Source organism: Vulpes lagopus, chromosome 3 (assembly GCF_018345385.1).
Source record: "Vulpes lagopus strain Blue_001 chromosome 3, ASM1834538v1, whole genome shotgun sequence".
Taxonomy (NCBI): Eukaryota; Metazoa; Chordata; class Mammalia; order Carnivora; family Canidae; genus Vulpes; species Vulpes lagopus.
The window spans coordinates 127,452,461-127,467,891 of record NC_054826.1 but is presented as its reverse complement, the minus strand read 5'-3'; the positions used below and the strand labels follow the sequence as shown (position 1 = coordinate 127,467,891).

General features: G+C 47.1%; 1 protein-coding gene across 2 annotated transcripts in view; it reads left to right on the top strand.

The window, feature by feature from the left end:
* The window catches only part of PDPK1 (3-phosphoinositide dependent protein kinase 1), an 81,297-nt gene that overhangs the window by 22,892 nt on the left and 42,974 nt on the right, over positions 1-15,431 (top strand). For both annotated transcript variants that reach the window (XM_041750451.1, XM_041750450.1), the window contains exon 2: positions 14,272-14,538. In XM_041750451.1, coding sequence (XP_041606385.1) covers positions 14,329-14,538 — 210 coding nt within the window. In that variant the 5' untranslated portion in view covers positions 14,272-14,328. The remainder of the gene's footprint in view (positions 1-14,271; positions 14,539-15,431) is intronic.

The following is a 15,431-nucleotide window of genomic DNA, read 5'->3' as shown; positions in this document are numbered from 1 at the left end:
ATTTTTCATTGTGAAGTGTTTTTAAACTACATTTTCTTTCTTTCTTTTTTTTTCTTTCCCAAAGATTTTATTTATTTATTTGGGAGAGAGCTTGACCTGGGGAGGAGGGGCAGAGAGAGAAGGAGAAGCAAACTCCCCACTGACCAGGTTACCCTACATGGAGCTTGATCCCAGGATCCTGAAATCATGACCCGAGCTGAAGGCAAATGCTTTACCAACTGAGCCAACCAGGCATCCCCTAAACTACATTTTCAAACAAAGGAGGAAAAACCATTAGTCTTCCATCTTAAAACCACCTTCAAACTACTTTGAGTTAGAAAGCTCCTCTGCAGCTGAGCTTTATTCTCTGTGTAGATGCAGGAGCCCTGGGAGTCACTGTGGCTTCTCCCCAGACACTGGCAATAGCCTCCTGTGACCTGGCTGAGCTTGCTCACCCCTGCCTGCACTTTCCCACCTGTGCTTTCCCACCAGTGATTACTGACTGTGGGAAGTGCTTTAAAAATACGTGGCTCTGTATTTTAAAAATAAGCTTCCAGAGGCACTTGGCCAGCTCAATTGGTGGAACATACAACTCTTGATCTCGGGGTTTTAGATTTGGGCCTCATGTTGGATGTAAAGATTATTTAAATATGAAATCTTTTTTTTTTTTAAAGGATTGATTGGTTGATTGATTTAACAGAGCCAGTGAGCCCAAGTGAGGGGAATGGGAGAGGGAGATGCAGGCTCCCTACTCAGTGGGGAGCCTGACATGGGGCTTGACCCCAGGACCTCGGTCGGGATCATGACCTAAGCTGCGGGCAGATGCTTAAGTGACTGAGCCACCCAGGTGCCCCCCCCCCAAAAAAAATTAAGATTTTATTTATCATGAGAGACACACAGAGAGAGGCAGAGACATAGGCAGAGGGAGAAGCAAGCTCCCTGTGGGGAGCCCGATGTGGGACTCGATCTCAGGATCCTGGGATCACAACCTGAGCCAAAGGCAGATGCTGAACCACTGAGCCACCCATGTGCCCCCCAAAATAAAATCTTTTTAAAAAATAAAAATAAGCTTCCATCTACCTAGGAAACTAACTAATCTAGTAGTTAGTTTCCTAAGGGTTAGTGAAGCTATCTTGTCTGGGGTGTGAGATTTGGCGGGATGTGGGAAGGAAATCTGTGGGTCATTTGTTCTCCTTTGCCCCAAGTTTGTGTTTTAATCTGTATGTCAAAAATATTTGTTATATTTAGCAGTTGTGAATGGTGGTCACTGGATATATCGATGCTGATGTTTTCCTTAACTCTTAGTGGGTAAGCAAGGTAGTGTGTAGTTCAGTTGAGCCTTACTATGTTTTTGGTGGATATGAAAATGTAACTTGGTCTCAAATTATTTTTCCCTTGAAAGTTTTTACTTCTGAAAGGGGACTGTTGAACTCAATACTCGAACTGTTAAAGAAGTTGAAATTCTTTAAGTTTTTACATATGATTTGTATGAAACAAGTCTACAGAGAATACCCACTTTACAAGTTCACTTGGAAGTAAGGTTGGTTTTTTTTGTTGTTTTTTTTGTTTGTTTTGTTTTGTTTTTAAGATTTATTTATTTGAGAGAGCACTAGTGCATGCTTGTGGGTACACATGGGGAGGGGCCAAGATCCTTAAGTGGAGTTCCCGTGGGGTTCAAATTAAGAGCTGGCTGCCCTACAGACTGGGCCACCGAGGCACCCCTGGATGTCAGTTAAGACTCATGCTTGTCTTCCTGTCAGAGTCTCTCTTGTGAAGGGCTGCTTGTGGTTCCTGCTCAGAAAAGGTGAGGTGAGCACAACAGGTGTCACTTGTGCTTACTGATTCTCTACGACACAAATATGCACAGAACGAGATTCATGTGGAGAAGACACATGGGGGACGTGTGTGTCCGCCTTTTCCAGAGGCTCCAAGGCTGCCAGAGGTCAGTGGCTATGAATCTCATAGCCCAGGTAAATTGAGAGCAGCTGTCCTTCCTTGTTGTCGAGAGAGCTGTGCCCCAGACACATCTTCCACATCTTTCAGCAGTGAGGGAGTTACTGAGGCTTGTCCTGACCAGCCACATAGGAGACAGGAGAAGGAAACACAGAAGGGGATCTCGTTCTGAGGGAGGGAGAGATTGAGGGCTGCTGGTACTGGGGAATGGGGAAGGAACAGTAGAGATGAGCATGGCTAGTGGGGGAACTCCTAGCAGGAAGGGAGCAGCATTGATGTAGGCCACGGGGAGCCAGAGAAGCCACTGGTGTGAAACTGGTGAAGCAGGTCGTGGCGCCCAGCCTTCCCTTGGGTGTGAGGGGCTTAGATTTGGGATGTGCACATGTGTATGTAGGAAAGGCGAGTGATGTGACTCTCATGCTGACACGGTGGCAAAGTTCTTGAGAACTTGTGGTCAGCTCCATTTTATTAAGGAAGATGGGGATAGTGGATAGGCATAACTAGGGTTTTGTTACTTTAAATTTCTCTAGAAATTTAAATTTCAGAAGCTATCGAGTAACCCAAACTATTTACTTACTACAATTTTGGGTCATCAGGTGGGTGGCAAGCTGACTGGGTTGTGCCGGGAGGGAATGACTTACCCGCAGGTCCTGAGTCACCTGGGATCTCCCAGCCGTGCTGCCTCAATAGGGTGGAGTGCTGGCTGGCTAGAAGGGGCACCTCGGGACCGACCCCCACCCCGTGGGGCTGCCAGTTAGCCATTGTCCCCCTCCTCCCCCCGATTGTGGCAGACCATCTCAGTGCCACTATGCTGCCTAAGTACCACCTTGAGATATAATAGAATATTTTTAGTATATGTGCTGCCGAAGAGAGCACAAGATGTAAAAGAATATATATATGTGTTTATTGGCTGTTTAGAATAACAATTATAATACAAAAAAAATATTTGGACTTTTCACACTAAAAGGGCTTTTCTCTTAGGCTTTTTGTTTCACAATTGATGCCTAAATGCTTTAAAGAGTAACACTGTGGCTATCTTTCTTAACTACAGAGGTAAAATTAATCGCTAAAACATACACATGCCAGGCTGTGGGAAGAGAAAGCAGGAGCATACGGTTGACCCTATACACATCTCTGTCAGGGAGGGGCCCTGAGAGTTGGTCTTGCACGGAGGTGCTTGGCTGCCATGCGATGGCCAAGGCAGGAAGGAAACTGCAGAATTCCATGAGGGAGAAAGGCTGCCCATGACAGGTTCCTGTGTCATTGTGCCTGTAATTGCTGGAGCAGAGGGGACACCAGAGCAGTAGTAGTCTGGTGGCCAGCATCTCAGAGCCCAGGGCTGATGTCGGACAGTATAACTGTGGCTAGGCTAGCATCACACTCTGTTTCAGGAGATGCTTGTACCCTTCTGGGCAGCCCCATTTCTCAGGCTCCCATCCCTACAGTTTGAGGTACCCAGAAGGGGTGTTTAAGGGGCTCTGAGATCCCTGCCTGGCACCCAGGGGTTCTGTCTGGTGGTGGCCTGTTCTGTGGGTCAAACTGGGCTGCTGAGAAGGCTCTTCTCAGATTTCTTTAAAGCTTTCCCCATCTCCTTGGGTCTTTGCTCCAATGTCACTTTCCCAGTAAGGGCTTCTGTGTTTAAATTTGCACATCTCACAGCTACTCACATCAAATACTCCTGTCTTACCTTCCTGGCCCTATTTTTCTCATAGTTCTTTTTTTTTTTTTTTTTTTTAAGATTTTATTTATTTATTTGGGGCGGGGGGGCAGAGACACAGGCAGAGGGAGAAGTAGGCTCCATGCAGGGAGCCCGATGTGGGACTCGATCCCGGGTCTCTGGGATCACACCCCAAGCTGCAGGCTGTGCTAAACTGCTGTGCCACTGGAGCTGCCCTTTCTCATAGTTCTTATCATCATTTGACACTGTAACAATACCTGATGTTTGTTTCTTGGGGTGTGTGTGTGCCATATTGGAATGTAACTTTTTTTTTTTTTTTTAAGATTTTATTTATTTGACAGAGCAAGAGCACAAGCAGGAAGAGTGGCAGAGGGCCGAGGAGAGGGGGAAGTAGGCTCCCGCTGAGCAGGGAGCCCAATTCAAGGCTTGATCCCAGGACCCTGAGATCATGACCTGACCTGAAGGCAGATGCTTGGTTTTGTTCTTTGTTACATCTCCAGTATGTAGAGCAGTGCGTGGCACATAGTAGTTACTCAGTGAACTACTTCATTTGTTGATGAAGTGGATAAAGCAGTATGGTCTTAAGAGGACTGAATTTGCCTCAAATTACTGAAGCTGTGTTGAGGCCCTGGAGTTTCACTTAAAGCACATAATGGCAAAGCAGGTGTGTCAGTGTCTGTCTGTCTCATAGCATCTGTTATTGCCATCTCAAAAATCCAGAGTTCTTTCTATACTGCACTTGGATGTTGATTTCAGAATGACTGGCTTTTCTTTCTGACTTGTGAAGGCTGCTGTATTTTGAATCTGAAACATTAGTGGAAAGTGAAACTTTAAAATGTATGATACATTGCAGGGCACGGGGCGGGTGGGTCGGGGGGTGGTCGGTGAGATAGCCAAATCTTGGTTTCAGGCTCAGGTCATGATCTCAGGGTCGTGGGATTGGCCTGCATCAGACTCTATGCTCAGCAAGGAGTCTGCTAGAGATTCATTCTCTCTCTCTCTCTCTCTCTCTCTTTCTTCTCTCTCTCTCTCCCCCCACCCCCCTTCCACATGTACACGTGCATGCTCTCTTTCTCTAAGATAAATAAATCTTTAAAAAAAAATGTGATGCATGATTAGCTGTCATTACATTTTACTTCGTATACATGAATATTTTCTTCCCTGCCATGCAGCACCATCTAAGCTGCCAGCACTCCCCTGGCCCTCCCCCTGAGGCCACACCTAGCACCTGAGAAACTTCCTCCACCAAGCCTCTTGCCAACTGAGGCCCTAGCACCAAGGCAGTCAGAGGTCTGCCTCTTACCCCCAGCACTCGCCCATGCCAGTCTCTTTCGTGCCACCCTTACAGCTTTAACCAACCAGTTTTGTAAATGACATCAGGCCCATTAACGCTATTAGGATGTAGCTTTCTAGGGGCAGAGACCATGTCTGCCTTATGGCCATGCCCCTGGACCCTTCCAAGCATAGTGGTAATGTTTATTATTTGGATTAATAATGTAGTTAATTGGGGCAGCCCCAGTGGCACAGCGGTTTAACACTGCCTGCAGCCCCGGGGCGTGATCCTGGAGACCTAGGAATCGAGTCCCACGTGGAGCTCCCTGCATGGAGCCCGCTTCTCCCTCTGCCTGTGTGTCTCTGCCCACCCCCCTCTCGTTCTGTGTGTCTCTATGAATAAATAAATAAAATCTTAAAAAAAATAATGTAGTTAATTTATTTCCTTTAAGAAATTCTGATGAGTGGGGTGCCTGGGTGTGTATTCACTTCAGCATGTGATTCTTGGCTTCAGCTCAGGTCATGATCTTGGGGTCATGAGATTGAGCCCCGTGTTGGGCTCCACACTCAGCAGAGATTCTGCTTGTCCCTCTGTCTCCCCCCCCCTTCCACACACACACCACCACTGCGTGCGCATGCACTCTCAAATAAATAAATGAAATCTTAAAAAAAAAAAAAAAAAAGGAAACTCTGATGAGCAAAACGAGCACTTAAATTCCTATGAAGTAACAGAGAACCCATGGCTTTGGAGAGTGACCTCCCCAGCAGCCTGAGTTATCTACCCTGGGTGGATTCAAGGTCTTGGAGTTCCCCTTCCCCTCCCAGGACTGTGGACAGGAATTGCTGGATGTGCTGTAAGCTGTGGCAGACAACGATCATCCTGTTGAGCTGGGGGTGGGAAAAGCAGTGGGGTCCTGTGAATTAGAGGTGGAAGGAGTGGTGGTTATGACTGACTGTGCTACCTGTTTGGCGTTCTCTCCCTGCCCCTGCTCTACCTGGCTTCAGGGCCACTCACTACCCTCCTGCATCTCTGGAGCAAATGCCCTGTTTCTTTTTTCTTACTATGGCCAAGCCTTCTACTTCAGTATCCGCCAAAACAAAGCAGGCACAGGTTGGCTCAGGCTCCAGAGCATGCTGACGGTTTCAGCCAGCTGCCAACAACAGAATAAGAGGACTAGTTTATATTCATTTATGCCAAGGTGCTGTATGTTTCTCAAAGGAGAGGCTGATTAATGCCTTCAGACCTCTCATTGGAATTGTGTTTTGAGGCAGGGTGAACTTGCCAGTAAAGGTAAGAGTACCAGGTGCATTCGTGTTTACAGGTGGGAATAACTGGGGCTCAACTTTTATCTCATGATTAGTCTCTGTGAAGTATACAGAACACTGTTTGTCTAACCAAGATCTCAGTTCTAGACCACCTTCAAGGTACAGTGCTAAGAATAATGTGTGTGGAATTGTCTTAAGTCTTAATGCGCCTATCCCTGCCGTCCGGGGGGGCTCCTTCCAGGAGAGGTGACTCCCCACAGGAACGGTCATACTGGGACAGGCTGAGAGGCTACAGGTCTGCTGGGCTCAGCTGCTTCCCCCTTCATGTGCCACTTCTGGCTGGATGTGTTCTTATTTCGCATTGGCCTGCTTTACCATGGAATAAACGGTGTTCTTTACGGCAAAGTGGGCTCCTAGCTGGTTTTCTTTCCCAGGTCCAAGTTGAAAGTTTATTTATTAGTTAAAAAAAAAAAAAACAAAAAACCTAAAACCTTAAATCAGAGAAATTATTGAGTATAATCTTACAGCAAGTGAAATGTCAAAGGCTTGGCATTTGGAAACAGCATTGTCAAGCAGTGTTCCAGCCAAAACCTGTGTGTTGGCCAGGTGAACCCAGAACCCCAGAGAAACTGAATAAGATAGCCCGTGGTCCTGCGGTTCCCCAGCCCAGGCCTTGCAGCTGCTATTGGAGTGACTGCTTTCCGGAGAGCAAGGGGCTGCGTGGAGACATTTCAGATTCGTGCATCTTTGCTGGATTGCAGTTCTTACCCTCTTGGGAGTTGAATGTGTCTGGCTGCTGAGGGAGTGGGGTGTTAACTCCCTGCTTCCATGTTAGTGGTGTGCACACTCCCTTCTGTCCATCTCCTCCAGTTCCTGCACCAGCCACTGGTTCCACGTCCCTGTACTGCCCCTGAGCTCCAGAGGGCGGGGAGCACATTGGTGGTGGGGTTTGTCCTGTGAAGCCACACCCCTGGTTGGGTATTTTGCTGCAAAGCCTCGTCAGCACTGCCATGCATACTGTTTAGGTCATGGGAGTTTCTTGTTCTCTCCCAAACACATTAGGGTTTGTTCACATGCCTTTTTCAGACTGGGCACGCCTGCTGCTCTCCACAGATCCCAGCTTCTGGTTCCTGTACTTCTTTCTCCCTCCTGCCCCAAGGAGTGGCTGAAGGAACTCATAGCACCCAGGGCCTACCTGAGTGCTGAGTGCTTTCAGGGTGGTCACTGAATACTTGCTGGAGTTCTTCCTGTGGAAGGGAGCATAAGAGTCCACCAGAATAGAGCAGGACCTCTCCCCCAGGAACTGTTGCCACTCAGACCTGATCATTCTTGGTTTTGGGGCCATCCTGTTCATTTTGAGACATTTACAGCATTTCTGTAACCTACCTGGTAGATGCAGTATGACTTCCTCCCTCCCCCAGCAACAGCACTCAAAAATGCCTCCAGACATTGCTGAGAGTCCCTTGGGCGGCAGAATTACCTTAGTTGAGAACTACTGGGATGGAAGATATGTTAGTGGCCACAGACTTTCTAAAACTAGGAGCTCATGGTGGTTGGCTCCCTCCTAGCGGGCTGTGCTTTATTTATTTTTTTAAAGATTTTACATATTCATGGGAGACACAGAGAGAGGCAGATACACAGGCGGAGGGAGAGGAGGAGAAGCAGGCTCCCCATAGGGAGCGTGATGCGGGGACTCGATCCCAAGACTCCAGGATCACACCCTGAGCTGAAGTTAGACGCTCAACCGCTGAGTCACCCAGGCGTCCCGGGCTGTGCTTTAATATGGCCCTAGGCAACTCCCAGCATGAGCCCCATTTCCATGAGATGGAAGCTGTTGTCATGCTCACTGCTTGTGGCCAGGAACATGCACTCATTTGGGGAAGGAGCTCCGATAGCACATCTGGGCTGACCCCGTGTGTTTGGCACTGGGCTGCTGCAGCGTCAGGTTTGAAGTCCTCTACAGCAGAGGTGTGGATACAGTGGCAGACCCGGTACTGCAGGTGTGCAGGGAAAGTGGCTGCTCTGCAGTGCTGTCCTTGGAGCTGTTTACTGTCTGAATCCTGTCTCATTCACTCTGCTTCTCCCAACAAGACATACACACCTCCTGACTTTCAAACTGCAGTTCTCATGGCACCTGCTGTCTCCTCTCACACTTGCTCAGGTGGCCTGGGCATTTTCTGTGGGACTTACTATCCTCACCTGTGGATGGATGATAGGAAGGGAGCAGGCTTTATCCAGCATGATGCTGCACTTGTACCAGGTCTGGTGCTGCTCAGTGTCATGGGGTCTGTAGAGTCAGGTCCGCATCTATCGAGATAGTGCTTTAGTTTCCAGTGTGCCACATAGTGTAGCCAGCAACCTGCCGCAGAGCCTGGGAATAGGCAGAGGTGTGTCCCATGGGCTGCTCTGCCTGGGTAGGGCCTCCTCAGGGGGCAGTGATCTCCTTTGACCATCTCTTTTGGAGACCTTTTAATAACTGTAGAAACCACTTTGATGAAAGAAAGCTCTCAAGAATACATGCTTGTAAACCAGAGACTCATCAGACTTACCTGGTCGTCGTTTTGGAGGGAGTGAGATTCATGCATTGGATGTTGGTCAGTTTGCAGTCAGGAAGTCTGTGCTGAAGACATTTCTTGGTAAGTGCTTCTGAAGCCAGTGTAAGCATTCCTAACCCTGTTAAGGCCCTCCCAGGATGTTTGATGCCAGGATCCTTTGTCCCCAGAATAACCAGTTTGCTGGGGATTGTCACACCCAAGTCTTCAATGCCCCCTCACTTTCTGTGGCTGTGGACACCCGCTGCCTGCGATGCCCTGCCTCCCTTGGGCATAGTGGCTCACCCTTTGGGAAACTCTTTATTGCTCTTGGATGTTACCTACCTCACCTGTAGGGCTGAGGTTCTGCCCACTGTGAAGAAGCCATGGGCTGTCCCCCACCTGTGCCAAATCACAGGACAGATATGTTGGTGCCTTTGCTAATGTTTGAGATTTTGATCAGTATTTCACTTGCTGGTTTTGAATTAAAAGCCGTGTTTGTCACTGTCTCACGTGTCTCTTCTGCTCTCTCCTTGAGCCTTGCTTGACAGGAGGCTGGGCACATAGGTGAATTTAGGTGAACCCATGTTGATCAGATTTATGAACTTGCTGGGACAGGTGGGGGGAGGTGGGCATGACAGAGAGGCAGTACTCTTCCCTCCCCTCATCTGTGGGTCTTTGGTGACTCCCCAGTGGACCCATGGCCAGATTAGTTCACAACACTGCTGTAGTACCCAGGCCTGTGCTGTTGAACTACAGGCTCTTTCCCGCTTCTCCTCCCTTGTGTGTCCTTTAGGTCACATAGTCCAGCTGCGTCTCAGTCCTGGGCCTGAGGGTCTGCACCCAGGATGACCTAACGGCCCAGGGAGCATGTATCCTTGGCTGTGTCCAGGAGTCCTATGAGTGCGCAGAGCTCTGTATGCATAGCTCTCACTCGCAGTGTAGCCTGCCTGGCTTGTGAGGACAGTCCAGGCCTGTCACAGTTCTTGATGGGCCTTAGCCTGGCTACTGTGACTTCCCCACTTAACTGCCTCTGAGGACAGAGAGATTCCTGCTAATCTCTGGGAAAGTTACTGAATTGGATTAGGCTTCTGTTATGTTGTATGCTTTGGTTATGAAGGGACAAACTGTTAAGGTACTGTTTGAACCCCAGAGCTTGGTCCAACCTTTGGTGCCTCTTGTGAGGTGGAGTGTTTATGAAATGTGTAAGGCATACTTGGCTTACGGCTCAGCCATCGAGCATTCAAGAAAACAGCAGTCTTCCATAAATAAATGGTGCACCTCGACTCACAGTCCAGCTGGAGGACTTGTCTCACTGGTCACATATGTACTGTGTACTATAGATTAGTCATTCTCCAAATGTTCCACTGGTACTGGGTGTGGGATAATTTCTCACACTGGTCACAGGTGTCACTCCTTTTATTGAGCTTCACTTGATTACTCTCCACAGATACAGCGTTTTCTACAGTTTGAAAGTTTGTGACAACCCTGAACCAGCCAGTCAGTGCCAGTTTTCCAACAGCACTTGCTCACTTTGTGTGTCTGTGTCACATATTGGTAATTCTCGCAACATTTCAAACTTTTCCATTATTATCATATTTGTTATGGTGATATGTGATCAGCGATTATAACTTCCTGAAAGCTCCGATGATAGGTCTTTTTTTTTTTTTTAAGTAAGCTCTACGCACCCAATATAGGGCTCGAACTCATGCCCTACCGACTGAGCCAGCTAAGCTCTCTGATGGTTAGCATTTTTTAGCAATAAAGTATTTTTTTTTAAGGCATGGACATTGTTTTTTTGGACATAATGTTACTGCACATGTAATAGACTACATTAGAGTGTAAATATAACTTTTATATGTACTGGGAAACCAAGAAGTTTATTTGACTCTCTTTATTGTGACATTCACTCTGTTGGCAGTGGTCTGAAAGGGAACCTACAGTATCTCCAAGGTAGGCCTGCCCCTTGCCTATGCATCTCATGCTCTCCAGAGACCTGTACATGCAAGAAGCCTGCCTCCTCCCAGTTGTCGATGGTGATTCCTTGGCTGGGAGTTGGAGCACGGTGTGTCTGCTGGAAGAGAGGCTCGTGCAGCACTGTGGGGGCTGCCCGGGTGCCTGCTGCCCTCTCTGTCTCTGCACTTGTCATGTCTGGGGAGCAGGATGTTCTCTCTAGATTGGTCTTTGACTTTATGTGATTAGTGCATCTCCAGACGAGCTTCTCCTTCAGCTTTCCTCTTGAGGTGGCTGAGCTGTCACCCAGTGCACACTGCTGCTTACTGTGGCCACCTACCCTTCCTGTTCGTGAACTCTGGTTTCTTCATACTTCCCTGTTGTCTCCTGATCCTGAATAAACGGAGAGGAAATGTTTGTCTATCCTTTATGAACAAACAAACAATACAAAAAATAGAGCTCTGCGTGATCACGCTCCCTTAGTCATTCACATTTATAAAATGAAATGTAATCAGTAGGCTTTTATTGTATCAATACACTTATCACATATGTATGACAAAAATCGTCATAGACTCAAGGATTTTTCCGTTTTGGTTGGTGCTTTTTTTTTCTTTTTAAGGTTTTCTTTATTTGACACAGAGAGAGAGAGAGAGAGAACTAGCATAAGCAGGGTGAGGGGCAGAGGCAGAGGGAGAAGCAGGCTCCCCACTGAACAGGGAGCCCAATGTGGTGCTTGATCCCAGGACCCCAGGATCGTGACCTAAGCTGAAGGCAGAGGCATCATCGTCTGAGCCACCCAGGCATCCCCATTTTGGCTTATTCTGATGAGCTGTACTTACTGATCTCTTTTTAGGGTTTACAGAGTCACAGCTTGGCTAGTGAGTGACAGTCCCTCCAGCCCAGTTTCCCTACCCTTTCCTCCTACCACAGACACTTGTGAAGGCCTCCTCCTTTTCAGACATAGCAAAGGATACAAATACCATATTCCCGTTTTTCTGTTCTAAGACATGGAGTTGACTGCTGTCCTGAGTTGTTTCTGGTTTTGTTTTGTTTTTTTCCCCTGAGTTCTTTTACTGGGGAATACTGTTAGAAACAATCTGGATGCTCTGGGTTCATTTTGTGGTGTTCTCCAACAATCTGGTGGTGGGTAGGCTCATGATGTCACTGCTAGAGCACTGCAGAGTCAGAGCTGGGAAGGGCAATTTTCTTTGTGGTTGTGGGTGAACTTGTATGTATTTCTGATTTAATTTTGAGACTGTCTAATATTTTAAAAAATATTTTTATTTTTTATTTATTTGGGAGAGAATATGTACACAAGCAGGGGGAGCAAGAGAGGGAGAAGCAGGCTCCCCGCTGAGCAGGGAGCCCGATGTGGGGCTCCATCGCAGGACCCTGGGATCATGACCTGAGCCAAAGGCAAGATGCCCAACTGACTGACCAACCCAAGCTCCCTGTCTATTCCTTTCTTAATACCCACCTAAAGTTTTACTATTTCTTCTCGTGTCTCTGTAGTATTTCTTTGTGTCTCATTGGCAACTGTTCTGTCATTGCTTTCTTCACAGATTACCAAATTGCTTTCCAGAAGACAAGATAACAGCACCATGGGTGTATCAGTGCCAGCTGCTGTTAGAGGAGTACCTTGTTTTATCCTAGCCTTGCCAGCATTTGCTGTTCCTGTGTGTTGTGAACATATTTAATTGTCATTTCTGTCTATCCATCCTCCAACCTTTCCCCTGATTACAAACATTCAGGGCTGTCGCTGGTCACTTTAACGTGGCTTTGGATACCTTGCATGTTTTCATCTTTTGGTTCCTTGAGTTTTTTTGGTGCCTGTCCATTTCTTCACTTAAAGTCTTGATGTCTTATAAATTTGAATGAGTTCTTGTTTATAAATCAGTGCAGTTATATGTGATATAAGTATTTGTAGCAGCTTATTGAAATACAATTTGTATACTGTACAATTCATCTATTTAAACAATTCAGTGGGTTTTAGTGTATTCACAAGGTTATATAGCCATCATCATGATCTAGTTCTAGAGTTTTTTTTGTCGCCCTAGAAAGAAACCCCATACCCATTAGCAGACCAACCCCCTTCTCCAGCTCAGCCCCTAATGATCATTCACCTGCTTTCTGTCTCTGGATCCACCTTTTCTGGATATTTCGTGGAGATGGAATCCCACAGTATGTGGCCTTTTGTGTTTGGCCGGTTTTTTGTTTGTTTTGTTTTGTTTTTAAGATTTTATTCGTTCATAAGAGACAGAGAGAGAGGCAGAGACACAGGTAGAGAGAGAAGCAGGCAGAGAGAGAAGCAGGCTCCACGCAGGGAGCCTAATGTGGGACTTGATCCCGAGACTCCAGGATCACGCCCCAGGCTGAAGGCAGACACTAAACTGCTGAGGCACCCAGGCGTCCCTATGTCTGGCCCTTTTCATTGAGCATAATAATGTTTGCCATGTTCATTCAATTTGTAGCATGTATCAGTACTTCCTTTTTGTGGCTTTTTATTTTACTTTATTAAAAAATAAAATTTGTTAAATGTTTCATTTGTTTAAATAATTTAAAAACCTAACACTACCTGATTTGGAGATAACTTTGATGAAATTGAGCTTCTGGGTTCTTGATCAGGTAGTTTCCCGATTGGTAACCAGTGATGCCACTGCTATCTTTTTTGAGAAACGTATTTATTTTTATCAACTGTAATTTTTTTTTAAAATATTTTTTTCTTTATTTATTTATGATAGTCCAGAGAGAGAGAGAGAGAGAAGCAGAGACACAGCCAGAGGGAGAAGCAGGCTCCATGCACTGGGAGCCCGACGTGGGATTCGATCCCGGGTCTCCAGGATCGCGCCCTGGGCCAAAGGCAGGCGCCAAACCACTGCACCACCCAGGGATCCCCTAATTTTTTTTTTTTTTAATGTAGGCTTCCCACCCAGTGTGGAGGCCATTGTAGGACTTGAACTCAAGACCCTGAGATCAGGATCTGAGCTGAGCTCAAGAATTAGATGCTCAATTGACTGAGCCACCCAGGCGCCCCTTAGCTATAACTTTTATGTGTAATTGACAGTTCTTGGACTCTTCTTTCCATGAAGTTCTACTTCCATGTTCTATTACTTCTAGGTTAAAATTCTGTTTAGTTTGGGATATAGTCTTAAACCAGTCTGTTTGTTCAGGCCCTAATTGAGTACCTTCTGTGTGTCCAGTCTTGTATGAGGTATGAATGGGTGAGTAGGCAAGGAGTTTTGGATGGGGACACCATGGTCAAAGAGTTTGGACTGGCTTCCTTCGTGGGTTGGGGTTGACTGCAGGTAGCATTGAGGTTGGGCAGTGATGGGAAAGCCAACTGGCCATGGTTGGGGGGTAATTGGAGATTCACTCAGTGCTGACTGAGGGAGGAGGGGGAGGCAGATAGGTGATGGACGATGAGGGTGCTGGGCAGCAGGATCGGGGGTAAGGGTTGGGATTTGAGAAGGGAAGGGACTTGGGAGAGGAGAGCGGTGGCCTGAATCCTGTGGCAGAATGTCAGATGACCTGCCCAATACTTGGTAGCATTCGTGTTATAACAATGTTAACACTTTAGTTCAGACATGTAGGAAAAGTTGAGCTGCTTTGAGTCTTACCTCTTTTTCCTTTGTCCTCCAGTATGACACCGTTCCTATCCAGTCCAGTGTGGTGTTATGTTCTTGCCCGTCCCCATCAATGGTGAGGACCCAGACTGAGTCCGGCACGGCCCCTGGCATTCCCAGTGGTGGTAGCAGACAGGGCCCCACCATGGACAGCACCGCGGCTGAGTCCCGACCAAGCACCAACTCGCTGCAACACACCACACAGCCGCCACCACAGCCTCGGAAGAAACGGCCTGAAGACTTCAAATTTGGGAAAATTCTTGGTGAAGGCTCTTTTTCCACAGTGAGTATATACAACTGCTGTTTCTTGAATGAGTGTATTTCTTTGGGAAGGCTGACTTTCCTCAGGACTTGGAGCTAGGGGACCCAATTACCAGGGCTATATTCTTCCCTAGGGGGTGGGGGTCTCAGACCCCTCGGGAGTTCTACTCCGGTTGCAGAGGGTCATTTGGTGCCAGCTACTACCAAGTAGATCAGATGGTTAAAATATTTAAGCCTTGGTTTTATAGATGAAAGCTTTAAAAGGCATCTTGATTGTTTTGTGGTTTGGTTTGTTTTTTTAAAAGATTTTATGAGAGACTCACAGGGAGAGGGAAAAGTAGGCTCCCTGTGGGAAGCCTGACGTGGGACTCGATCCTAGGACTCTGAGATCATGACCTGAGTCAAAGGCAGATGCTCAGCCACTGACCACCCATCCAGGTGCCCCTGGTTTGGTTTGTAATGCAGTTAGTTTTTATTCTAACCAGTCATCAACAGATTCCATCCTGTGTCCTTATGTCCCATTAGCAAGGTCTTCAGAAGCTTTCCTGCCCCTTCATTTGAGAGTGTCAGTATCAGTATCTCTTCAGAGCTTTTGGAAATCTTTTAATGACCTTTACTATTTCTTTCTCTCTCTCTCTCTCTCTCTCTCTCTCTCTCTCTCTCTCTCTCTCTTTTGTGGTATTTCTCTCTTATTTAAAATGATGTATAGGGGCGCCTGGGTGGCCCAGTGGTTGAGCATCTGCCTTTGGCTCAGGTCATGATCCCAGGGTCCTGGGATTGAGTCCCACATCAGGCTCCCCATAGGGGCTAGCCCTGCTAGCCTCTGGGTTCTTGTAGCCTTGGCTTCAGTCTGCATCAGCACATTACATGCAAGGCACCTCTGTTTGTTACCTGAGTGAATTGTGCCTGTCTTGT